General features: G+C 40.6%; 1 protein-coding gene across 1 annotated transcript; it reads left to right on the top strand.

Moving 5' to 3' along the window:
• Nucleotides 1-479: 479 nt before the first annotated feature.
• LOC124142422 (cytochrome P450 3A29-like) lies at nucleotides 480-27,829 on the top strand. The gene is made up of 14 exons (XM_046510883.2): nucleotides 480-723; nucleotides 4,797-4,893; nucleotides 7,409-7,458; nucleotides 8,249-8,345; nucleotides 8,939-9,058; nucleotides 9,378-9,466; nucleotides 10,607-10,758; nucleotides 11,340-11,476; nucleotides 12,339-12,438; nucleotides 13,520-13,677; nucleotides 14,692-14,780; nucleotides 16,649-16,786; nucleotides 26,310-26,466; nucleotides 26,808-27,829. The coding sequence occupies exons 1-14, from the start codon at nucleotides 653-655 to the stop codon at nucleotides 26,883-26,885; spliced, it is 1,533 nt and encodes a 510-aa protein (XP_046366839.2). The 5' UTR covers nucleotides 480-652; the 3' UTR covers nucleotides 26,886-27,829.
• The last annotated feature ends 95 nt before the right edge of the window (nucleotides 27,830-27,924 follow it).

Genomic DNA, 27,924 nt, shown 5'->3' with positions numbered 1-27,924 from the left:
GCTTCATAACGGCATATCATTTTAACACTATTGTGAGCTTCCTACTTTCACTGTGAAAAAAAATGAGTGTATATTTTCAAACACAGATACTAACTAATTCTAAAATTGCGTTTTGTTTAGAAAAAGAAAGAAAGTGATTTTTGCGTGTACACTTCCCCTTTAAGTAAAAAACACAAAAAGTGCAAGGGATTTTGTTCTTATTAACTGTTTGTTGGTTAAATACGTAGTTGCATGCGACGCATATAATTATCTATGGTGTTTATTCCAGGTCTGGTCGTATCCCTCTTCTCGCGCTACAAGCGTCTACCCCGAGACAACCTTCGTGTGAGGGAACGTCACCCCCCCCCACCCAAAATCTGCAACGCGAAGCTAAACGCCATTTCACTTCACGTTGTAAATCTCAACCAACAGCTGCCGAGTCGGTCCCCATGTATAGCACACAATGGCCAATGATAAAATATATAGGTCAATCTCTTGTGAAAAAAAAAATAGGTCACGGGGAAAACAAAATGGCTGACAACACCTTACACTTCATAGAGATTGCATTCCGCGTTGAACTACACATATAGGCTGAACATAGTGCACACCTATTGCTTCAAAGGACAATCCTACAAGTCACTGTCACCCAGACTGCTTGTCAGCCAGATTCTCCATGGACCTGTTCGGTGGTAATGCTGCCTGGACGCTAGGTCTCATTGCAGGCTTCGTGGCTTTGCTTTATCTGTAAGTGTACTATTATAACCTTGAACATATGCTTTTCGAGTCTGTTTTGAAAAACCCTATATATACAACGATTTTTAAAGGTGAAACTCACTGTGATACACGACGCGCTTTGTGTATACGGACAATATCATTGGAATGGGAGTTGAATGTTTACATGACGAGTAAAGTGCAAGGGACATAACTCTTGATTTACTATAGCCTTGGTCGCATATGAAGTTATAACATGAAATGAGTGAACCTTGCTAAAGTTTGCAATCTATTTTCTATATTAGTTTATTTACTTCTTCATATCACCTGAATAATTTCTTCTGTCATCTAAGTTTCGACAGGGAAGGTTATGTTAATTATTACGCTATACGTAGTAGTGTGAGCTGGGTTTTTAAGTTTTCTTTCTTTCTTTCATTTTTTATTTGTATGAAATACCTGTTGTGGTCTTTGGCAAGTAACCATGCTCTGGAGTTTTTGTTTGCTGCTTGTTTGCTGTTTATCATCATCCCCATGATGCCATGATGATGATGATCATGAATGTACCATGTGCAAGTCCTGTCAAACAATCTCCATGACTTCACCAAACGACAACTAGCAGAAGCAGTTCAAGCCCTCAGTCAACAGAGATCAAGGATACCTCATCCTAATGAATTGATAAAACAAAAGAACACTCCAGCTGTCATATCTAATTAAACCCATCAGCACTGTATATTTGAACCCCGTCATGGACAGTTGGCTTCTTCCTGTTGTTTCTATATCAATCAACCATGACCCTTTGTTGTTGTTGTTAATCCCTTCATGCATACCTCATTTGATTTTTGTTAAGCCTTATTACATGTATATCAGCCCCTACTGTGCTGTCTTTTTTCTTGCTTGACGACGGTATAAAGATCTATACCGGAACGTCGCTTTATCATAAAATATCGCCACGATATGGCTGAAATATAGCCTGTGTGACGTTAAATGTTAACTAACACACTCATCTTAAAATAAAGAAGTTGTCATCCATACAATATCTTGTCTTTCTAGCTACTTGCCAACTTCTAAAAATGCCAATCTAACAATGTGTAAAATGGCCAGGCAAATAAGTTTAGAAATTTGCTAGACTGGTTTGGTGGGTATGTTCTTATGGCACAAACACTGCGAAAAAAATATTTAAAAAATATTTTCTTTCTTTTCTACCCGTTGTAACATTTATGATTTGATATAATTAATGTTACTTTGCTAATTATTATTACCTTGCCTATAACGACCTGCAACAGAGTGTGTTGACTCCACCCCCGTCCCCATAAAGATATATTAACATCGGCCAAAAATTACATTTATAATGGTATAGATAAATTAAAATCTTTCATTTGCTGAAAGAAAAAGACGAAACATCGTATATTCGTAATCATAACATCACCGTCTGTATACTTATTATCATCATATTGAAAATACCGAAAAAACAATTATTAATTTAAAAATTAGATTATTTGCGTTGCCGCACGCACACTGACATAAACCGGACAGTACTGACGTCACGTGATTACATTGAACCAAATATATACACGAAAATAGAATTTAAATCAAACTTATTGCCGCATTGGATTGAGGATAATTACTCACTGAACGGACAATACTAAAATGTGACAATTTAACCAGGAACTGCCCAATTTGGTGGTGTTATAGTTTGTTTGAAACGTATTTTGTCCATTAACGTTACGATGCAGGTAATTAGATGAACCAGTCGTTCAGTTTACGGTGCCGCTCATTACAGATTTGATTTTAAACCCATCTAAAAAAACACACAAGATTCGTCATCTTAGAAATGTAACACCTTTTGCCCTACCTACATATCCTCGTGCTTTGACTATAATAGTTCCAGGCAAAACTGTATGATATTATATTTCGCGATCTGTTTCAATCGGAACTTACTTGTACATGTGTCATGTCAGTCACAATTAATATTCATCGTAGCGTTGCGATGAAATTTGATGTTATTGAAGTGACACTGAAACGTTCCAAATGTATCCGTCGTCTGCACTTCCGATACCTCCGGACAGAACACCCGACATTAAAGTATCACTCTCTGCGTCTTTATTTAATTTATCATTAATTCTGAAAAAATGTGAACTCTTCCTCTATAATTAATCTCAAACAATACTGATAATGTGCATAGACAGGTACCTATGTTCTGTGACAGATCGCAGATCACGCGACGGGGACGGGGAAACGCACGTTTTTGCCAATGAAAGTTTGAACCGCCGCCATATTCTGGCGAAGGAAATCTGATCGTTCGTATGGCGAAAAGCTGACAGTTGATAAATTACCACGATACGCGTTACAATAAGAGCTATAAAAAAGGCGAAACGTATAGGTGAACTCTGTATGAGATGGAGAATTTTAGTGTCTAATGGGTCATGTAGGCCTAGGACAGAGGCACCAGCACTTTATTATTATGCACAATTTAAGACAACTAAATTTCAAGATATTTTTCAGGTATAGGGGCATTGAAATGTTTTTGTCAGTGACCATTGCAGTTACCAACACAGTATGACTGAGACTCATGTTCACCCAAATATGTAACTAATTGTGGGGATTTGCACTGCACCATGAGCAAGACACTCTTTTAGGTTGTTTTCATAGAGCTTCTGTTCCAATAATCACTATGAGCATGCTCATTACAAATAAGAAACAACTAAAGGCAATCCAAAAAGAAAGAAAAACATGGACAAACGCAGTGAGTGGACATTTTTCAAGATCGCCTCCATAGTCTAGTGGATGGAACATCACGCCGGAGACCGCCTCTAGTGTGTATTTTAAAGAGCATCTTCCCGGACGCCGCCTCCGTGGTGTAGTGGATTGAGCATCTGCCCGGAGACCGCCCCCATGGTCTGGGATATAGAACATCGGCCCGGAGACCGCCTCCGTGGTCTGGTATATAGAACATCTGCCCGGAGACCGCCTCCGTGGTCTAGTGGATGGAGCATCTGCCCGGAGACCACCTCCGTGGTCTAGTGGATGGAGCATCTGCCCGGAGACCGCCTCCGTAGTCAGGTATATAGAGCATTTGCCCGGAGACCGCCTCCGTTGTCTGGTATATAGAACATCTGCCCGGAGACCGCCTCCGTGGTCTAGTGGATGGAGCATCTGCCCGGAGACCGCCTCCGTAGTCAGGTATATAGAGCATTTGCCCGGAGACCGCCTCCGTTGTCTGGTACATAGAACATCTGCCCGGAGACCGCCTCCGTGGTCTAGTGGATGGAGCATTTGCCCGGAGACCGCCTCCGTGGTCTAGTGGATGGAGTACCTGTTCGGAAACCGTCCCCATGGTCTGGTATATAGAACATCTACCCGGAGACCGCCTCCGTGGTCAGGTATATAGAGCATTTGCCAGGAGACCGCCTCCGTGGTGTAGTGGATGGAGCATCTGCCCGGAGACCGCCCCCATGGTCTGGGATATAGAGCATTTGCCCGGAGACCCCCCCCCCCCCCACACACACACACACGGCCTGAATTAATTGCTTTCGTAAGTAAACGTATTTTTATATTACCAAAATTTATAGGAAATACTACGTGTTTGTTGAAATATGACACCGATGGCCATTTCTAAGTTCGAGTGCTGTTGTGAAATTCGATGTTTCCATTGCGTTCGGGATTCAATTTCGAGATTCAAACCGTCTAAATGCAAGCGGAGTAATTCTTTCTGCTTATTTCGAGTTAATAGTGCTGTCGCGTGCGGCAATAATTAGGAGCATCAAACAAACCTGTTGAACCCAGTTGTCTCCAACTCAGATGTGTCTGTTCCAGCAAACTCTGTTTACTATATGTATCCCCAGTTGAACCCGTATGTAGTGGGACTCGACTTTACTTGTATAATTATGATAATATATAGATTTACAAATTGGCAACAGTTATTGTAAATGTTTCTGATTTAATTTCAATGTTTGGCAAATATTTAGCTTAAACCCATGATAAGATGTTCACAGCACATAATGCCTCTGAGTGTGTATGGTAATGCTTTTTAGAGGAAACACGGGTGTCATCCTGAAAGCAAGTTAGCCAGTTTTGTCAGCTGTTTAATGTTCTGTTTGTTTCTCAAGGTATGGTAAAAGGAGAAAGCGCCTGTTGAAGGATGCTGGTATCCCTGGACGAGAACCAAATCTTATTTTTGGGGCCATTCTAGATTTCGTCTGGAAGGTAAATATCGAATACGTACTCTCTCCCCTCAGGTCCGCTACTTTGAAATAAGATCTTCTATTCCTGCAATTTTAACCCTAGGTTCTCTCTCCCTCAAGTATTTTTCTTTGAATAACATCACCAGTTACCTCGGTGTTAACAAAGACCCTCTCTCCCCTCAAATCCGTTCTTTTTAAATAACATCACCAGTTATCTCGGTGTTAACCTGGGCCCTCTCTACTCTCAAGTCCGTTCTTTTTAGATAACATCACCAGTAAGCTAAGTGTGAACCTAGGCCCTCTCTCCCCTCAAGTCCGTTTCTTTAAGATATCATAACATCACCAGTTACCTCCGTGTTAACCTAGGCCCTCCCTCCCCTCAAGTCCGTTCTTTTTAAATAACATCACCAGTTACCTCCTCGGTGTTAACCTAGGCCCTCTCTACCCCCAAGTCCGTTCTTTTTAGATAACATCACCAGTTACCTCCTCGGTGTTAACCTAGGCCCTCTCTCCCCTCAAGTCCGTTCTTTTTAGATCACATCACAAGTTACCTCGGTGTTAACCTAGGCCCTCTCTACTCTCAAGTCCGTTCTTTTTAAATAACATCTCCAGTTACCTCGGTGTTAACCTAGGCCCTCTCAACCCTCAAGTCCGTTCTTTTTAGATAACATCACAAGTTACCTCGGTGTTAACCTAGGCCCTCTCTACTCTCAAGTCCGTTCTTTTTAGATAACTTCCCCATTTATCTCGGTGTTAACCAAGACCCTCTCAACCCTCAAGTCCGTTCTTTTTAAATAACATCACCAGTTATCTCGGTGTTAACCTTGGCCCTCCCTCCCCTCAAGTCCGTTCTTATTTAATAACATCACCAGTTACCTCCTCGGTGTTAACCAAGACCCTCTCAACCCTCAAGTCCGTTCTTTTTTAATAACATCACCAGTTATCTCGGTATTAACCTTGGCCCTCCCTCCCCTCAAGTCCCTTCTTATTAAATAACATCACCACTTACCTCCTCGGTGTTAACCTAGGCCCTCTCAACCCTCAAGTCAACTCTTTTTAGATAACATCACCAGTTACCTCCTCGGTGTTAACCTAGGCCCTCTCTCCCCTCAAGTCCGTTCTTTTTAAATAACATCTCCAGTTACCTCGGTGTTAACCTAGGCCCTCTCTACCCTCAAGTCCGTTCTTTTAAGATAACATCACCAGTTACCTCCTCGGTGTTAACCTAGGCCCTCTCTACCCTCAAGTCCGTTCTTTTAAGATAACATCACCAGTTACCTCCGTGTGAACCTTGGCCCTCTCTCCCCTCAATTCCCTTCTTTTTAAATAACATCACCAGTTACCTCCTCGGTGTTAACCTAGGCCCTCTCTACTCTCAAGTCTGTTCTTTTTAGATAACATAACCAGTTACCTCGGTGTTAACCTAGGCCCTCTCTCCCCTCAAGTCCGTTTCTTTAAGATATCATAACATCACCAGTTACCTCGGTGTTAACCTAGGCCCCCCTCCCCTCAAGTCCGTTCTTTTTAGATAACATCACCAGTTACCTCCGTCTTAACCTAGGCCCTCCCTCAAGTCCGTTCTTTTTAAATAACATCACCAGTTACCTCGGTGTTAACCTAGGCCCTCTCTCCCCTCAAGTCCGTTCTTTTTAGATAACATCACCAGCTACCTCCTCGGTGTTAACCTAGGCCCTCTCTACCCACAAGTCCCTTCTTTTTAATTAACATCACCAGTTACCTCGGTGTTAACCTAGGCCCTCTCTCCCGTCAAGTCAGCTTCTTTTAATATACAAAACATCTCCAGTTACACTAATGTTAACCTAGGCCCTCTCTCCCCTCAAGTCCGTTCTTTTTAAATAACATCACCAGTTACCTCGGTGTTAACCTAGGCCCTCTCTCCCGTCAAGTCCGTTCTTTTTAAATAACATCACCAGTTACCTCGGTGTTAACCTAGGCCCTCTCTCCCGTCAAGTCAGCTTCTTTTAATATACAAAACATCTCCAGTTACACTAATGTTAACTTAGGCCCTCTCTCCTCTCAAGTCAGTTTCTTTGATATTCATCTACAATTACTCTAATATTAACTTCTCTCAACTCAAGTTCCTACTTTTTAAATAACACCACCAGTCACCGCGGTGTTAACCTATACTTACCACCCCCCCCCCCCCCCCCCCCCCCCCCCCATCACCAGTTACCTCATCGGTGTTAACCTAGGCCCTCTCTCCCCTCAAGTCCGTTCTTTTAAGATATCATAACATCACCAGTTACCTCGAGGTTAACCTAGGCTCTCACTCACCCCAAGTCCGTTCTAACATCACCAGTTACCGCGGTGTTAACCAAGGCCCCCTCTCCCCCCAAGTCCGTTCTTTATAATTAACATCTCCTTTTACGCTAATGTTAACCTAGGCCCTCCCTCCACTCAAGTCAGTATCTTTGTATTCATCTACAGTTACTCTAATGTTAAACTCTCTCAACTCAAGTCCTTTTCCTTGAAATTGTTTTTTTTCTAATTTCACACAGTGTGCATTAATGTTGCAGGGGCTTGACTTTGAAAACAAGCAGAGAAAAGAGTATGGAGACGTATTTGGGTAATCAGCTAAAATAATTCTTTACTAGGGTCCATTTTCCACCTGATATATACAGACCTATATCGGCACTGCACGTTTTTAAGCCCCATTGGTATTTAGCCCACTGGCTTAAAAACGGGGAAAACAAAGCGTTTTTAAGCCAATTGGCTAACACAAAATTGAAACATTGATTGATTGATCTCCCTCGCCGGATGTTCTTCAACAAGTGTTGTGCCACGTTCCTATATGGTAACTTTGCACCATTGTTGCACCTTAAGCGCAGTTATAAAGCTCCATATTTACAAGGCACTTTGGACCCCTTACGTTGGTGATATTCTGGATATGCAGTGTGACATTTAAACGTTTATGACAGACACGCTTTACTAACATATTGGTTTGTTGTTACCTTTTAGACAACTCTCATTTCAGTTTTGAACGTGTTCCTGACTCATAACTTTACAACTGAATTTAAAAAAATCATGTCTTATGTTAAAATGTTGCTCTCTCATACTAGTTTTATGTGTTTCATTATACTTGGATATTCTTCCTATCATGCTTTTGTCCCTTTTCGGGTTTAATCCCTTGGCTTACATTTGGATAAAATGTTGATATTCAATTGAGCCCAGAATTTACGCTCAGTCCTGGTAGATACAACGCCCTGTTCACCATAACGTAGATATAACCCCATGTACAGTTGTTCAGGGTCCGTTGTCAGTACATTAATAAAATAATAGTTTAAATGGATGTCGCGCTGCTCTATCGGTATATCCGATGACTGTCATGACTATATATTTTCGTTCATATTTTTCAGAGAATGGTTCGGCGGATTCCCTATGATAAATGTCTTTGACCCTGACATTTTGAAGGAGGTTTTGATAAAAGATTTTGACACTTTCACGGACCGTATGGTATGCTTGTTTAGAATAAAGTGTAACACGTTACGTCATTGAATATGTTTTGTTGTAGTGGTCAGCATGACAGTAGCTGGTTAAAATCCACAGGTTAGAGGTATACCTATTCTTTACCACGTGCATCCGCATGATCATGTCGTAATGTGTATTTAGAGTTCCTGTCGTTGCTGTGACGGTCTCCCCTGGGGCTGCGATCTCGGTAACGGTTCTGGTTCTCAGTGTGGTCGCTGCGTCTGACCGTGAATCGTTGCTCATAATATCAGACGGGATTGCCTGTCAATATTCGAGAATACACAGGACGTCGTCATTTAGAATATTACTAATTCCTGTTTGTTGTTTAACGACACACTCAGAAATATTCGGCGGTCTGTAAATAATCAAGCCTCCACCACATAATCCAGTGGTTGACGTCATGAGCATGGATCCACGTAATTAGGATACGATGACATGCATCAACCAAGTCAGCAAGCCTGACCACCCGATCTTCTCAGTCGCCTCTTACAACATGCATAGAAGCCCTTTACGTCAAACATGGGTTGCTGAAGACCTACTAAGTAAGGCGTAATTTAAAAACAAGATCACATTTTTAGGGTTTCATAGATCTCGACGATTACCCGCTCAGCACCAATATGTTCAGTGCGAAGTCAGACACCTGGCATCGAATCCGGAAGATCGCCAGTCCCACCTTTAGCGCTGGCAAACTCAGGAAGGTATCTCTTGCATTTTCTTCTCTTTATTGTAGCTGAAATAGATGAAAACAATGAAATAAATGATTGTTTCTATCATTGATAGGCAAATTGATGGACAAATTGTCAATAAAGAAGTTACTATCCAAATCATTAATACATATTTGGGTTGATTATAATTAGCAAGCGTGAGTGATGAATTGCATGCTTACATACGTATCAGTCTATCTACGGGTGGGAGGGGGTGGTAGTAGGAGTCTTGAACTGTACCCATAGACAAGCTGAACATGGACAAAATCAATATTGAGACCTTTACTGAATATATGTGTGCTGTATTTTACAGATGTGCAGAGGAATAAATCTTTGTGCCCAAAAGCTTACAAGGAACTTTATTCGTGCTGCTGAAAGCGGAGAAGAAGTTGATTTGAAACAGTAAGTTGTATATATTGTGTTTGTTTGTTGTTTGTTCTTCAACGCCGAACCTCGCTACACTGTATGTGATGGCTGTCTTGAAATATTCGAGTCTGGACCAGAAGACCCAGTAATTGACACTATAAGCATCGGTCTAGGCAATTGGGATATGATGACATGTATCAACCAAGAAAGCGGGCCTGACCGCCAGGTCCAGTTAGTCGCCTCTTACGAAAAGCATGGGTTGCTGAAGATCAATTCTAACCCAGGTCTTCACGGGGCAGACAAGCATGGCTCCCTGAAGATCAGTTCTAATTCATGATATTCGCGGGTCTTAAAACTTAATAAATCATATAAGATTTGTAAGTATGAAAGCAGCAAACCATAAACAAAGTGGTAGCTGTAGCTGAAAGGGGGGCACGGGTGGCCCAGTCGTCTGAGGCGCCGCGATTCGCTGTGCAGAGTTGCGTCCCTTGGGCACGCGAGAAACCTATGATTGTGGGTTCGAATCCCGGTTCGCCCCAATTATGTTTGTAGGTTTGTCAGAACCATACCCGTGCTCGTGGGTTTCACCGAAGTGGTAAACGTCTAAAACCTGCACCACTTCGGGCTTTCCTCCCACATTAAGCTGACACGCCGCGATATGACTGGAATACTGTTAAAAGCGGCGTTAAACCCAACTCACTCACTCACTCACTCACTGTAGCTGAAAGCATACATTGAGGGCTGCAAACAGTGTTTGCTTTATTGGAAAGTTAATATTAATGTAAGCAGAGTTCGATATAAATCTCACTTCCATTATATTGTTGCCTCCTTTGGGCACGCCAGAAACATACCATTGTGGGCTCGAATCCCTGTTCGCCCCGAGTTTATTTCTAGGTTTGACAACACCACATAATATACGGAGATTACCTGAAGTATGCCTGCTTGACGTTCAACATGAGATGAATAGTGACAAACGTAAGTTATGAATGAACAAGACAACACTGTAATGATCGCTGCGAGGGCTCCCTCCTATCTATAATTCCCCATGACACAACAAATTGTGGATTAACTGCTTAATTAGATATTCAGATAACAATGTACGCTTTATCAACTTCAAGTTGTATGTTATTTGTGAGACTTTCCCATGTTCTGTAATATAGTGAACTATTATTTCAGATACTTCGGAGCATTCAGCATGGACGCCATTGGCAACACTGGATTCGGGATTGAAATCGATTCACAAAACGACTTTGACAACAACTTTGTTAGAGAAACCAAGAAAGTGTTTGATAATGCGTTTTTTGGAAACCCATTCGTATTCCTGATAAGTAAGTTTCGTTAATACACCGTACGTATGCATGTATTAACTTATTCATTTCGATACACCGTAAACGTCAGGATTAGAATTGGTCTTCATCAGCCCATGCTTGTCGTAAGAGGCGACTAACGGGATCGGGTGGTCAGACTCGCACTTAGATGATGCATGTAATCGTATCCTAATTTCGCGGATCGATGCTTATGATGTCAGTCACTGGATTGTCTGGACAAGACTAGAATATTGATGAGTGCAGAGCTAAACAAAAATACCTCACAACAAACAGAAAACAACCCCACACCAACATGTTTTGCTTCATAATTAAACTAACCTTCCCTGTCGAAACTTAACTAAGAGAAGACATCTGATATGCAGAAGAAAGCAACTAACATAGCACGCCGGGTAGTTTGTATGCACGGAATTCTCTCGTTAATTATCTTTGCGAGTAAACTCCGGGAAGAAAGTGTCTGAAAGAAATATGCGCTCAAGAGCATCATCTAGTAAATATGGTAATTTATATAAATATAGTTTTCATGGATAACTTTGATTTGTTTGACTACATTGTTAACAAACTAACATATGACCTACTTTCAGTGTTGTTCCCTGAACTCAGGGCTCTGGCGAAGTGGCTGGGATTGGGAGCTTTCCCAAGGTCCACCAAGAGGTTTTTTACACAAGCCGTGACGGAGATGATAAAACAGAGGAAAAATGAAGCAAAGGAGGACAGAGAGGTGAGCTTTTAACATCTGATGAAAGGCTTTGGAGGCACTGAGTGAGTGAGTTTGGCTTTACGCCGCTTGTCAAGCAACTGCTGGTGACATCTGAAATGGGCTTTGGAAATGTGGGGAATCGTACCCGGAGTTAATTGTGTTGTTATTTTGGTACAGCCACCTGTAATTAATCTGGTCTTGTCCAGATTTACCAGAGTTTCAGCTACTGTCCACTCGGTCAGCGGCTCCTCAGAATGGTGCCTTGGTACACCTAACAGGTTTGGTGACACACTATAAGCACAATCCGGGCAAATACTCTATTGGTAAAGGACGCAACTCCCCATTACGAATTTCGGCTCCCGCGACGACCGTGCCACCCAAAAAGTCAATACGTCCGCGCCATAATTAATATGTCCTAGCCATGACCTAATAAATATGTCCTAGCCATGACCAAATAAATATGTTCCAGACATAATCTAATTAATATGTCCTAGCCATGACCTTATATATATGTCCAAGCCATGACCTAATTTATGCGCCCTGGTAAAAACCTAATTTATATGTCGTAGCCATGAACTTATTAAGATGTCCTAACCATCACCTATTTACATGTCCTGTCCATAACCGAATTAATATGTCCAAATCATGACCCAATTAATATATCCTAACCATGACCTAATTAATATGACCAAGCCATGACCTAATTAAGACATGGTCTAAGTAATATGTCGTCACGCTGATCTCATTTATATGTCCTGGCTATGACCTGATTAATACGTTCCAGACATTACCTAATTAGTATATCCTAACCATGACCTATTAGAACCTAATGACTGTGGTTGATGAGTATGTAATATTTTAGCCTGCAACCTTTGTTTTTAAGAGGAGGGTTGACATCCTGCAGCTCCTGTTAGACGCCGAGGAGGGTGATCATCAAGATGGATCCAAGATTTCAGACGAAGCAGCGCAGAAATCATCCAGCAGTAAGAATAAAAAAGCATGGAGTGAATGTTGTTTGTGGATATATGCTGGTTCGCACTACAGTGAAGCCTTGCCGTAAAAGGCGACTATGCTTGTCGTAAAAGGCGACTAACGGGATCGGGTGGTCAGGCTCGCTGACTTGGTTGATGCATGTCATCGATTCCAATTGCGCGGATCGATGCTCATCATATCAATCACTGGATTGTCTGGTCCAGACTCGATTATTTACAGACCGCCGTCATATAGCTGGAATATTGCTGAGTGCGGCGCTAAACTACCAACCAACCAGTGAAGCCTCATTAAGTCCATTTCCCTCACCACCTGGACGACTATTGCTTCTTACGTCTGTATGTAAGGTTAAACATAGAAATGTTTCTAGGGCATCCACGCGTCACATTAAATCATTTTTATTGCAATCAACAAAATATGTTTAACATTCCCGCGTCATATGAAGCAAGAATCATGTGAGCAAGTTGTCATGTGTGCTCACTTGTGTTTGGTGGTTCTTCGGTGGGAGAAAAATAAGAAATATTTCCTGCTTTATGAATTTTTGTTTTCACGTAAAAAAATGATAAAAAGTCCTTCTTGTCTTTCCCTTTTTGAGACAAATGTGCCCTTGAAACACTTATTTGTTTAATGGGAAATTACTGAGTATCCGTGATTGGTTAATCCGAACGATTTAACTGTAATGGATAATGCCTGGGTTTAAGATGTTTCACTGTGTATTACTTTTCAAGTCCTAATTGAGTGATCTCATGTTCGAATGAAAAGAAAGCAACAAATTCTTTCCTTTATCATGAAAATCTCTACTTAAATCGAAGTCCATTGAACGATTCCAGCTACACAATAAACACGTTTTTATGAATCACTGTCAAATAATGATGACAAAAGGTGTTCGCGAAAATGTGGGCGTATCTTGCGCCACAGGTGGCACCCGCAACAAACATATGTTTGGTCATTGGGAAATGTATTTATTGACCACCGGCCGCAGACCACACTCCACAGTATGCATGTCAGTACATAGGTAAATCACTCACTGTTCCAGTACGCTTGTATGGATATGTCAAATATGTTTGTCCCCAGCTTTGACGACGGATGAAGTTATAGGACAGGCTTTCGTATTCTTCCTCGGTGGATACGAAACAACTGCTGGTACTCTGCAGTTTATTGGCTATGTTCTGGCAACTCAGTCTGGCGTGCAGGACAAGCTGGCAAAGGAAATATATTTAGTCCTTGGAGAAGTACGCTTTCAGCATAATTTTAATTCATGTTTATAAACCGTAAAGGTTGAATGACCATGTGTAACACCTTCTGGTAATTGGTCGTGCATTTTTTTTAATTCTCAATACTGATGGTCAGTTGAAGCTATATGACGTCACAGTGTTTCATTGTTGACACAATTAGGATATGACGCCATCCACTGTTCATGACGTCACAACGTGATTACGTTACGTCATATGAACAATATGCTGCCTTCAGTGATTAGTGAGGTTTCTCTGGGATTGACATTTCAAACGCTTCTTCTTCATTTTCTCTATCAATATGCCAATGAGTAATACATAGAGTAACCTTTTCGGGATACGGATTATTTGTCCCTCGTGAATAAATGTTGTAAGTTCTTCCTAAAGGCACGATATTATCACAATTCATACATACGTTGTCGGGGATAGAACCAACCACCTTCCGCTCTCCCAACAGATGCTCTATCCACAAGACCACGGAGCGGTAGTTTTATATAAACTCAGGGACAAAGAAAGTATACCGAGTTGTTTTTTTAATGTAATTAAAAAAATTAAGAACGAGGGTTAAATTTGATTATGTCCATTTAACCACCCTGCTACAATGTGTAAAAGGTGATCTGCGACAGTTTCGTTTTGTATAAAAATAAACTGGTGCAATGAAGACTTGGGTTAGAAATGAATTTGCATCCACATGACCTCTACCATGTTTGACATGTAAATCTGTGCCGAAAAAAAGCAAATTTAATGATTTTCAAAGATTTCTAAGATGCCTGTCAGCAGTTGTGTAATAGTTTTAAAAAAAAGTTTAGATCAAATTATATTAAAAAAATAAACACATGTTGAAGTATTCTTTGATGGCTGACTAAGCGACAGTACAGTTATTGATTTGAATATAATATCGCTAACCTAACTGAAAGATATAGTTTCCTTTGCTCCTCGGTTAATAAATCAGGTCCATGGCATAGACAATGGCGTTAAATGTGATTCATTATGTTCTCTTTCTTTTTTTCTTAGGAGGACCCTGATTATGACAATATCCAGGGGTTGGTCTACATGGATCGCGTGGTCAGCGAAACCCTGAGACTCTATCCAGGTGTTATGGCGTAAGAAAATGGATAATGTCTTTTCTATTCTCAAATCCTTAAGAAGACATAGTAGGAATTAACCTGGGACAACTTCGCCAACTTTCACCATTCGACAATTGCTTTTCTTCCCCCGTTAGTCTTTAGCAACAAATGCTTGAATTGTCTTCCCCGTGAAGATCAGGGTTAGAATTAGTCTTCAACAACAAATGCTTGTCTTCCCCCGTGAAGATCCGGGTTAAAGTTAGTCTTCAACAACAAATGCGTGTCTTCCCCGGTGAAGATCCGTGTTAGAATTAGTATTTACCATTCAATACCTGTCCCCCGTGAAGATCCGGGTTAGAATTGATCTTCAGCAACCATTGCTTGTCTACCTCCGTGAAAAATCCGGGTTAGCATTTTTCTACAGCAACCCATTCTTGTCTCCTCCCTGAGAAGATCTGGGTTGGAATTGATCTTTATCCAATACATGTCCCCTGTGAGGATCCGGGTTAGAATAAGTCTATAACAACCCATGTTTGTCTTGACATAAACGTATCATACAGTTGATGTACAAATGTCATCAAGTTGTCATTTTGGTTTTTTTATATACGCCTTTACCGTAAGTGCTTCCTGTGCAAATCAAAAGTGTAGCCAGTTTCACTTTCTTCCACCTTGTACACCTTGTCTCTCGCCGTTCGTTTGCTTTGTTGACAGAACATAACCCTTCCTCCAAAAGCCACTCATAAATACTGCAGTACCATTATTCACCGCCGTATGGGGCCTGAAATAACTGCTTCGCCGTCTTGTGGGTAGATATCATCCCCTGGACTAGGTTCCCTGCAAACAGTTCAAGAAGAAACTCATTCAAGGCCTTGCGGTGTACTTCTCTTCGAAATTTTGGGGGAGACAACATATTCTCAGCCTGTAACATCATTCGTCATTCGTAAACACACAAAATGTTGGAATTTCCTCAAAAATACACATTAATACACAGGCATCCATAGATGGCATTATTCCCACATATTGCGTATTTTGTTATTGAATTATACATTGTATACACATATCACAAGCTAATTATCCATATTACATCGGAATAGAAGCCGCAGGGACAGATACACGTATTCAGTACCATTCATAACTTCATTTTTACTATCTTCCTTATTAAAAAAACACAGCAGTGAAGCTTCTGTTGAACACTGACGCCAGCTTAAAACATGCATTGTTTGTATTGATGATATGATGATGATGTATTTTACGCCAGTATGTTGCATTGTACGAACAATGCGGATCCTGGAACTGAATTGCGTGAAGAGGGATCACGTTATGGACTGAGCTTCCCCGCCGCCCTAACATTTTTCATTGGCAAAGTGGTATTATGGTTGTAATCTTGAATACCGATTCAACGTTGATCAAATGTGCTTCACTTGGGGGGAAATATTACTTTCACCCCATTTGTTCTATTTGTTCTGCATTAGACACGTGTGATTCATCGTCGTTGTCCTCAAATTCTTTTTTAACAATAAACTGTTTTAATATATCCCGGTTAATTTAACACAGTTCGCTAAATACAATGTTTATTCCTAATACAGCATATTTACTATTCCCACATACGCTCGCGTGATAACATCTACGTCTCGGCTGATCGCTGTGTCTATCGATATTAGACATTAAACTTACATGACGTCATCACAGGAAAGAAGTCATTTCACACATGACGTCATATAACAATTGAACAATTGTCCGTTCACGGATAAGACATCATTGCAAACATGACGTCATACAAAAATGATAATCTGCCACGGATTTGAGAATCCGCCATCCGATTTGAGTCCCGCCACAGATCTGAATCCTATATAAATATATCCCATTTTTCAAGACTTGTTTAAAAAGCATATTCCTCACTACAGAACTAACCGTTACGTTTCCAAGACAACAACAATCAAAGGATGGACATTTCCTGAAGGGGCTTATGTCAACGTCCCCATCATTTTCCTGCACAGAGACCCAGAGGTGTTCCCAGAACCGAGAAAATTCAAACCTGAGAGGTGAGTGCGTTGTTTAAGCAGCAGTTGATGTGTTCAAAATTATGTTTTATGGCTTCCGGGTAAGAATTGGTCCCCAGCAACCTGTATCCGTAGTAGGAGGCTTTAAATGGATGAAGTGTTCATTGTGCCAATCATTGGATTTTCTGGTCCAGACTAGGTTATCAACAGGCCGCCGTTATATAGCTGGAATATTGCTGAGTGCAGCGTTATACAACAAACACCACGTTCATAAAAAATATTGATCCCGTATTTGTTTAGACAGAAAACCTTTTCCTTTATTTCACTGTAAATGCCTAATGGAAATCTCGTTTCCGTGTCATATCCATGGCTCGGCTAACGTCACTTCTGGATGGGGAAAATGTGTTTATGGTAAAAAATGCTTGCTCTTTCAATATGTATCTGCAAGTGGAAGGTAGAACCTGAAGTAAGCGAAGCCGTGATTGACACTGCAAACACGAAAACGTCGTTTTTTTCCGTATATGGACATTGGACGGAAAAACGACTAAAAATTCATTAAAATTGATTAATTGGTGAGCGTCTAGAAAGTGTGCAGAAAAAGGTCGAGTTTTTCAAGCGAAAAATGGACGGAAAAACGATGTTTTTGCTCCGCCTTGTACACCTGTTAATGGCCAATCAGCTGGCGCTGGTCCCCCGACGCACGTGATTCCCAAGGCTTCCTTTCGAAAGCTTTAGGTTTCGTATTTCTGGCATGCCTTGCTCTAGTATCTGTCGCGCGCAGTGCAGCGAGATTTGCTGATAAGCCAGTTTTAGGATATGGGGTCAACTGCAGTATTTGGGTCCCCACTTCGTGGGTTTCCGTAAGGAAACCGCTGCCTTCGGCAGCTTCGCTTATATATAAGCGCGCACGCGCTAGCGCCGAAATCCGTTAGGAAGCATTTTTGTGCAAAAAGGACCCCAAAAATGAGCAGGACGTGAAAAGTATGGTCTAAGACTCCGCCCCTAAGGGCGACGAGAGTTTTACGATAGAAAGTAAAGCCGTATTCTCGTGGTGTCGACTTCGTGTGTTTGTGGGCGGGACATAATGACGTAAGACATCACGTGTCTGATCATGTGACATGCCTTATATGGACTCGTTACTACGAACGCCACTACGCTCGTAGTACATTGCACGGCTGGTAAGTCTTCTATTTTTGTCACTTTGCTCAATTACTTTTCACGATTGTCTGACAGTAGGATTGTGTATGATGATTTGTATGAATTATGCAGAGATAAGGGGAGAGTTTTGGACTGGTTAGAGGATGTAGGCGTGATAGGACAGTTTGGAGGGCCTTGCTGTAAGTGTGAGAATGGTGTGATAAGCAGGAGGAGGGACAGCAGTAGGAGTGAGGGGTATGTGTGGAGGTGTAGTAATAAGAGGTGTCATCACAAGATTTCTGTGAAGCGTTCTTCCTGGTTTTATAATTCTAATTTGTCCATTCCTGACATTTTGAAAATTACATTTTATTGGGTTTACAGGTCTAGAGAAGATTTTTGTTAAAGTTCAGTTGAAACTTGGTTCTGATCACACTTTGGTTGATTGGTATAATTTTTGCAGAGAGGTTTGTTTGGAAATTTTGGAAGGAGAGAATGAGGCTATTGGGGGACCTGGGGTAGAAGTAGAGATTAATGAATCTAAATTTGGGAAAAGAAAGTTTCACAGGGGGAGGAGAGTGGATGGTGTTTGGGTGTTTGGTGGGATTGAAAAGAATTCTAGCAAGATGTTCATCACTGCTGTTGAGAAAAGAAATTGCGAAACATTGATCCCAATTATTAAAAGATTTATTAAACCGGGATCAATCATTCATTCGGACTGTTGGAAAGCTTATGACTGTTTGGAATCTTTGGAGGGGATGGGGTACATACATAAAAAAGTTAACCACAGTGTAGAATTTGTAAATTCAGAAACAGGGGCATGTACAAATAAAATAGAGTCAACTTGGAGAGCGGTGAAGGCATCTTTGCCTAGGTACGGAACGAATAAAGGACTGTATGATAGTTATTTTGATAAGTACATTATCAGAAAAAAATATTTAAGTTGTTCAGTTGATCCTTTTATTCAGTTTCTTAAGTTCATCAGCCGTGTTTATAGTCCAGTGCGGGCATCCGATATCGGAGAAAAAGAAAATGTTAATCAATTGGATGGTTCGGCAGAACTTTTTGACGAAGAGGAATCCAATGCTTTCGACGCGTCAGCGGATCTCTTTGATTGAGTGAGTAATGGAACATTCTATGAATATTCATAATATGCATTCATGAATGAACTTACCCTAGTGCAATTTATTTGAGCAAATCCGAACCGATTTACGCCCGTTTTTACTTTAAATTATGAAAATTTCACCCCCCTTTAACCCCCTTTTTCACCTAAAACATTCCACAGCGTTCAGTGGGATACAAAAAATGGCGGCCTATTTTCCTCTCGCTTCGACCGTAAATAACGAAGTGCGCATGCGTGGAACGTTTTTCATTCGACAACTTCCGTAAACACGTAAAAACGTTCGTTCCGAAGTGGGGACCCAAATACTGCAGTCTACCCAGGATATGTAACATGTTAATGGAATTCAGGTACGCGCCAAGAAGTCAAACCAAACAATGTTACCAAGTTTATTGTGGTAACATATCCCTCGGCTATGAACAATTACCCCTATCGAATAATGGGTTGTGTTTCATTTGGTTATAATAATAACTAATTTTTTAATGTGAAGTTTACAAGAAATACGGCTAGGACGAGAGGTCGGTCACATGACGTTCTTCACGTGACTGTATTCTTGAAATGGCGTTCTTGTCAGTACATATATGTCCACATATATATGTATAAAGCAAGTCGTCCTGCACTCTTCCTTAAAAGTAGTTTTTGTTTGTTTGTTTGTTGTTAAACGCCGCACTCAACAATATACCAGCTATATGACGGCGGTTTGTAAATAATCCAGTCTGGGCCAGACAATCCAGTTATTGACATCAAGAGCACCGATCTACGCAATTGGGATACGATGACATGCATCAACCAAGTCAGCGAGCCTGACCACCCGATTACGTTAGTCGCCTTAGTACAAGCATGGGTTGTTGAAGGCCTATTCTAACCCGGATCTTCACGGGTATTTTTTCAATAATAAGGTACAATGAAATTCTGTATATGTCCATAATAAGTGTGTATAAGTAAATGGATAATATATCCATACACGCCAATTAAATGGCTGCATATGGTTCTTTGATTAACTCTTTTACAAGTCTATATTTCAAGACATGTATTTGATTTTCATAATAACTCCACAATAGCTACACAATGGCGACAAAACGGTACCAGCATCACAGATATCTATATAATTACTATTAAGTTAAATCATGTATCTAAATAGTAAATTAGATGGATTACAAATATACACTTCCGACATTTTTCGGTGTTTTTTTTCGTTTGGAGAGAGGAGTAGTGACAGTAGTGACTGGTATGTGATGGGTGCAAACAGGTGTCGAGTGGCTGTCTCAGATGGCTCTAATTTCGTAGCTCTAAAGATCATGACGGCGATACAGACCGTGATGCAGTTTGTCTCACAGTCCCTGAACCAAATTATTTTCCCTTCCGCCCAGGTTTTACTGCAATGCTATAGCCCCAAATGAAACAAGCTTAGATGTTCAAGGGGTTTAGGCTGAAATTTCCATCTCTCTTGGGCTCCTTTTAAATTTAAATATAGTTTCTCGTTTTAACCAAAATAATGTATTTTCAGAGACTAAGCGTTTGACTAACCGTGAAGTACAACTATCCAAAAGATCCCATGCATGTCTATATTTCTTCAGACAGCCTCTCCATGTTCCTGTCTATATGTATCAAAAGACAAATGAATTAAATATTACAGCACTGGTGAATAGGTTATATGCGCATGTAAGCGTCGATCTACAATATCCTTTGCGCAAAATACATATATACTGATGAATTAACGTAGTAATACTACGCAAATATTCGTGCTTTTAGCTCTTTTTCTACATTAGATTATGGGGTGTTACATCACACCAGAAAGCCAGGTCCAAATTCAAGTCTTGTATGTTGGAAACCAATATCGCAACATGGCTGAATATTGCTAAACGTGGTATTTACCCGATTACTCACATAATTATTCCATTTTCTTCGTGCACGTTCTACAATCATCTACGATCTATATCTATAAGGAGGTATATCTATATTCATCCAAATGTACATACATATATGTCCACATACATATGTATTAAGCAAGTCCCACATTCTTCCTTAAAAGATAAATGCTAAGCATTTCCTCTGTATGTATTTATATATGTAAAAATCGTTTTTATGACTACAGTGATTTTTGCAAGGCTACTCTCATAAATGTCATGACGCATTTGAGGCCAGGGTTCTTCGATACTCGCATTAATGTGCTGACTTATTATTGCGTTAATTTCATGATTTACAGTATTCATGAAGAATATTTCACGTGGGACCAACAGAGGGAAATATGACTATCGACTATTTTTTTATATTTAGCTAGCTCAAACGATCTATTGGTTTGATTTATTGTTATGGTATCCACAAAATAAGTAGGATCCGTTTTTTCCCGTTTTTGTTGTTCTTTGTGTAACGCCGCACGTAGCAATATTCCAGTTATATGACGGTTGTCTGTAAATAATCGAGTCTGGACCAGACAATCCAGTGATTGATATCACGACCACCGATCCACGCAATTGAGATACGATGACATGCATCAACCAAGTCAGCGAGCCTGACCACCCGATCCCTTTAGTCGCCTCTTACGACAAGCATAGTCGCCTATAACGGCAAGCATGGGTTGCTGTAAATCTATTCTTAACCGGATCTTCAGAGGTCAAGTGGGATTCAACTGATATGTTTAGATGAAATAAAACTGAATTATATGTGCTGTTTACATATCAAGGTTTGCCAAATTGTTACAAAATGTTTGGCCACAGCAAGGCTACGTATTCACAACTTATTGTGGTAGGCACAGTATAACTCATGAGTCTGGACTGAGGGAGGGCCGTATTCCTCCTTGTGGGTCACCTGCTTGGCAAAATGGGACGGGAAAACTGCAGGGGGTGAGGGCAGTTAAGTTGATAGTACAGACAGATAACAGAGATCATTTTACAAATGTGAAACCTCATTCCACAAAGGAAGAGGCGAAAGCTGAAACTTTGTGAGATTTACAGAACAAAGGCAGTTATTTCTAGTTTTTTACTGACTCTCGAGGATACATTTAATAAAAAGTCGTGTGTGCGACACGGCCACCAGTCACTAAATTTGGGTCACAAAATTTCTGTCTTCTTTCATTTGTCATCTGAAATACCATCCCTTCGTGCACTCGTGCTTCCTGCTCAAGTTACCAAACACATCCTGTTTACGTACACCTGCAAGATATATATTACGCCGAGGAGAATTAAATTTTACAATTATACGTTGATACGTCTAACTGCTGGCCTGGTACGCAATGTCATATTTCTTATCGCCAGGGATCACAGGTGTGATACCAGTCTCCCCCAAGGAGACGTCTGAGTAAACTCTTTGCTTCGTCAATGCTTCGTCTAGCCCAAACCGGTAACTGGTACCACTAGCAACGATACAATGGCGTACAAAGACTTACAATGAGTCAAGCATCCGTCACTCGATTTCCATTTTGATTGATTGTTTGATTGACAGAGTGAGTGAGTGAGTGAGTGAGTGAGTGAGTGAGTGAGTGAGTGAGTGAGTGAGTGAGCGAGCGAGTGAGCGAGTGAGTGCCTGTTTCACTGGTATGTCCGGATCTGGGTACGGGTCACCGATCTAGATATATCTATGCAGGAATACGTCATCCGTGATGATAGCGTAATCTCGATTAATGTATTCAGGAACCTTTCGAACATTTATTGAAAATGCTACCGAAGAATCAAACAACTTTAAGATTTGGCTTCTGTGGTGGAATCATTCTAATATTTCACATAACCGTTAACGTACTTCTTGAATGTTGTCACGCCATTCATTCAGACAGATCTCGAAGATATGTTAATATCTATGCGAGGACAGCGGATTAGATATCGCGAGGCCGGTTCACAATCCGTAAAAGCCTGTGATATGCCATGAATTGCCCATTGCATCTCCTGTACAAAGACTTTCTTTTGTACGTGTTGTCACAGAGCCACAAACTTAGGTCAATGGATCAGATAAAAGCAGGACTCCTGGAATCGGTTGAGGTGAACTTCCGATGACATAAACTCCTACTTGACAACCGCTTTAAGAAAGTGCCGCCATTCATGTACACAGCCCTGTGGATGAATGAACGACCTAGCGAAGCCAGTAGCGCCACCTAGTGAGATATAATGGAAGAAGACCAACCGAGAGTTGAATCTTGACATACTCCGGTGCCATCTGCAGAACCTTGGTTAGCAATGGCACAGTGATTTATGAGAGTTTAAGTGAGTCGGATTTTACGCCGCCTTAGCAATATTACAGCAATATCACGGCGGGGGATTCCCACATTGTGCCTATGATATGCAGAGAATCGAACCTGGACTTTCGGCACGAGGAGCGAACGCTTTTACCACTAAGCAACGCCAGCGGCCTTGAACATATGATCAACCTAATGTGTTTTCATTTTTCAAATGTTAAAGTTTGCAATCACAGATAATATTTATCACCACTGTAAAATGCAAGGATATCAGCATATCATCACCATCACCATCATCATCATCATCATCACCATCATCATCGCCGTCACCATCATTATCATCACCACCACCATCAGCATCAGCATCGCCACCGGTATCGTTATCACAGGTATATACGGTACTCCACACAGAGATTAACGAAGGGCATCTATTTGATTAGGGGTTAGCTAAATATCTATAACAGCTGTGTGTCAGTACATCCAGTTTCTGTCAGTGCAGAAAAATACCAAGTCGGTCAGCTGTGAACACGGTTCTTCAGCATCGGACATCAGCTGTCCTTGACACGCACATTTCAGCGCATTTGAATGGATTTAACAACAAGTAAGGTCATCTTGAGCGGGACGGTTTTCGTAGGCAATAGATGGATTAGCATATGAACTATGATTCTCTTTAGGTAGAAAAAAGATCCACGATGTTCGACCTGGTAGAAGTGTGTAATCAAACCGCACAGCATTGGTCTTTGATTGACTGTGGCGTCAAAACAAACTCATTCATGTACTTGATCTGAATGTTCATCTTAATTGTTATGGATAGTCACGGAGCCGTGATCCAGAGAACAGGGTGTCATTAGATAAAAATGAAGTAATAATAGGATTACCAGAAAAACGGGGTATAACACCCAAGCCAATAAACTCCCCTCAGGAACACCAGAGTAAGTCAGTACAAGATTGAAAACTGCCCCATAAGTATGTATGACAGGCTAGTCGGGTATTGCTACTTGTATATGTGAAAACAAAATTATTAAAATTGATAGCAAAACTGATGAAAGTCACTAATAAACGTGTATAAGTGTTATATCGTCACTGCAAAAATAATGAGTGTTGTCTTTAGTATTAACATTCAAATACGTGATATCTGTATTAGCGATATTGTCTACGTTCCACTGGTGAGTAAGCTTTAGGCTTACTATCTCGTAGTATAAATGTTGCAAGAAATTGTATTTCTGAAGACATCACGATACAGTTTTTTACGATGCATCACGTCTGCACCAGCGCTTGATAACAGCCTTGTGTTTGGGTGTTTCAGTAGTTTAAATTGCTGTTCTTGATGCTGTTGAATAAACTTTGATACTATGAACAATATAAGGTTATATGAGAGTATGACTTTAGAATGGTAACATGCGTTAATGTATATCTGATATAAATATATATATATAATAGGATGACATAAATAGAACAATGACTAGTACGTCCAGATTAGTGTATAGGCAACATTTAAAAGTAGATAAAAGAACACAATCGTCCGGAATACAATGTATAATTCTGGTGCACTTCCATGTGACTATATAGCAGAAAATAAGCTTTCGGGTCCCGTTTGGGTCGGTTTGGGTGGCAGCTTAGATATCCATAGAGTAGGTTCACCTCGGAATCTCACATATAACTGGGGCTCCTCTTCAATTTAAATGGAGTTACTTGTTTCTTTCAAAACTATACAGTTTTAGAGACTAAGCATAGATATCACCAGTATGGAATTTGAAACTAATCTGTTTACAGTAACAGAACACTGTTTAAGTGTCATGTACATATGAGAAAGTGGAATCCCGTCAATTAGGCGGACGAACCTTAAAACTATTAATAAACATTAAAATAAGCAATATCTGGAAAATGTATATGCATATACTATCTGGCAATAAACACCAAGATCACCTTCTACAAAAATAAGTTTTAAAAGCCGGTTGATATTCTTTTGCGTATTTGACGATTATATAACTTTCGAAAGTATAAATCCTTTTCCTATACTCAGACGTTCCTGAGCCTTGCGCTTTCCTAATTATTTTGACTAAAATTATCACCGTTATCATTGTATTTGTTAATGGGAAATACGCGCGTATTAACTACGTGCCATAAATTAAAGCGACATTGTACGATTCCGAACTCATCACCAGACTGTGTTTATGAATCACTGTCAAATAGTGGTGACATATAGTGGAAACAATATGCGAAATCACGCATGCACAGAACGGAAAATTTGGACAAGGCATTAAGCAATCCGCATGCGCAGAACGATTGATTTCAGTACTTCCGCTAAGCGCTTCGAGTACAGCGTCAAACTCGGGCCTGAAATCTAACACGCGAGAACTGACCAATGAAATCTGAGAAGTAGGAATACCGGTAGACGCTGTTGCTTGATTGACAATGCCAATCAAGAAGGGAGGAGCTTGATGATATCGTTCTCTCCCAGTAAATTCCGATGTCAAATAACGACGTTATTTGGACGGAAAAACGATGGTTTGAAAGCGTCCAAATAACGTCGTTTTTCCGTCCAATGACCATGTACGAAAAAAAACGTTTTCGTGTTTGCAGTGTGACGTGTGGATCAGTCCGTAACTGTAGTATTAGTGAAACCATGGTTGACGTGTGGATCACTCCGTTACTGTAGTATTAGTGAAACCATGGTTGACGTGTGGATCACTCTGTAACTGTAGTATTAGTGAAACCATGGTTGACGTGTGGATCACTCTGTAACTGTAGTATGAGTGAAACCATGGTTGACGTGTGGATCACTCTGTAACTGTGGTATCAGAGAAGCCCGTTTGATGTGTTGATCACTCCGTACCTGTAGTATTAGTGAAGCCATGATTGACGTGTGGATCACTCCGTAACTGTAGTATTAGTGAAGCCATGATTGACGTGTGGATCACTCCGTAACTGTAGTATTAGTGAAGCCATGATTGACGTGTGGATCACTCCGTAACTGTAGTATTAGTGAACCAATGATTGACGTATGAATCACTCAGAAATTGTAGTGTCATTGACGCCATGATTGTGGTGTGAATCATTCCCTTACGCCGCAAAAGAATTTGAAATCAACAATACAGTACGTGTTAAATTGTTCCTCAAGCTACACTATTACGCACATTTTTCAGATGGGAGAAAAAGGCTGAGATCAACCCTATGTTCTACCAACCATTTGGCCACGGACCACGTCATTGTATCGGAATGAGGCTTGCCCTGGTAGAAGTGAAGATCGCTCTCGTCCATTTGATCCGGAGCATTCGGCTTGTCAGACTGAAGGACACACCGGTAAGAACGAACTAACCAATCAATCTAATCATCCGAGCAATTTCACCAGAGACACTATTGCCCATCACTGTTTCCGTGAACTGTATCTGTGAGGTTTATCACCTTTTTGAACTTTTTCGCATTTCATTTTTTTGGGAGTCGGAGTTTTAACGTTATTTTTTATGCCGCGGTCAGGTGGCGAGCCACCGGCTTCCGTACTCCGGGTAAATGCTCTATCCACAACACCAAGGAGGTGGTCGACAAACAGAAGTCATAATAAATATATTATTAATTTCAACTGATAAACATTACATTACCTTATATTTTCGGCAAATGTAACCATCTGAAATATTTATTTGCAGGACGAGCTGACAGAATTTAAGGTCACAGGCATTTTACAACCAAAGACGCCGATCAAGCTGAAAATTGAGCTCCGTTGATTAAGATTCATCAACAAACAATGAGATCGATTAACTTGATCTGTGTTATTAAGAAGGCAAACTGAAGAACACAATTATACATATTATCCATAAGGGTAGAATAGTTGTGAGTAATAACTTTTTGATATTTGCCTGTGTACCTTTGAGCGAATCTCAATGCTGATTGGTCGTCATTTGAAGCCACATGGCGATATGACGTCATGCATTGTACATTATGTCACAAATTGATTACATGACATCTGAACAAAGCGCTGCCTTTATTAAAATGCAGCTTCCCTTTAGTGTTGACCATTCATACGTTTTACCTTCATTTTCTCTCTTATAATGTCAATGAATATGTAGAATGTGGTACTCGAAACTTGGAATTACAGATTATAAAGAACATAATTTTTATTACTGAACATGTCATCACTCGCTGATGTATGATGTTTGTCTCTGAGGGGGGGCCTCTAACACTATTTTCAGGAAACCGAGCATGTGCTAGCTAACATCCTTTTGTTGAACTGTGTCAAAATGTTTTTAGTACAAAAGAAATAACTACATCCAAGGCCCCACTATTGTCTGAAGGCAATAGTAGTATGTTCCAATACCGGATTCCGCCTGATTATATTTCCAGGTTTGTCAGCACCATATCCCTGCTCGTCGGTCTCGTGATTGGTAAACGCATAAGACCTGCATCACCTCGGATATCCTCCCATAAGCTAAAACGCTTTGAAACAGCTGAATACTATTCAACGCGGCGTTAATCCCAATTCACCCACTCACAATACCACATGATGTAAATGGGAGTGGTTCTTCATCAAAATATAACGATAGATTTCAAGAAGTACAACTTCATACACATTTTGCATGCATTTAGCGCAAATTCACATTTAACTAAAAATGCATCAAAAATCGTTCTGCACAACGCCACCAAAGACAATAAATTCCATCTTTTCAGACTTGTATTGTGTACTTTTTGGCTTCAATTATAACCCACTTTGTTTGAGAAAGTACCATTGGTGTGGTATTTTTAGTGTATTTTCTGGCATATGTTGAC

The sequence above is a fragment of the Haliotis rufescens genome, unplaced genomic scaffold (assembly GCF_023055435.1).
Source record: "Haliotis rufescens isolate VD_foot unplaced genomic scaffold, xgHalRufe1.0.p SCAF_1, whole genome shotgun sequence".
NCBI classification, from domain to species: domain Eukaryota; kingdom Metazoa; phylum Mollusca; class Gastropoda; order Lepetellida; family Haliotidae; genus Haliotis; species Haliotis rufescens.
This window is presented reverse-complemented; position numbering and strand designations above follow the sequence as displayed.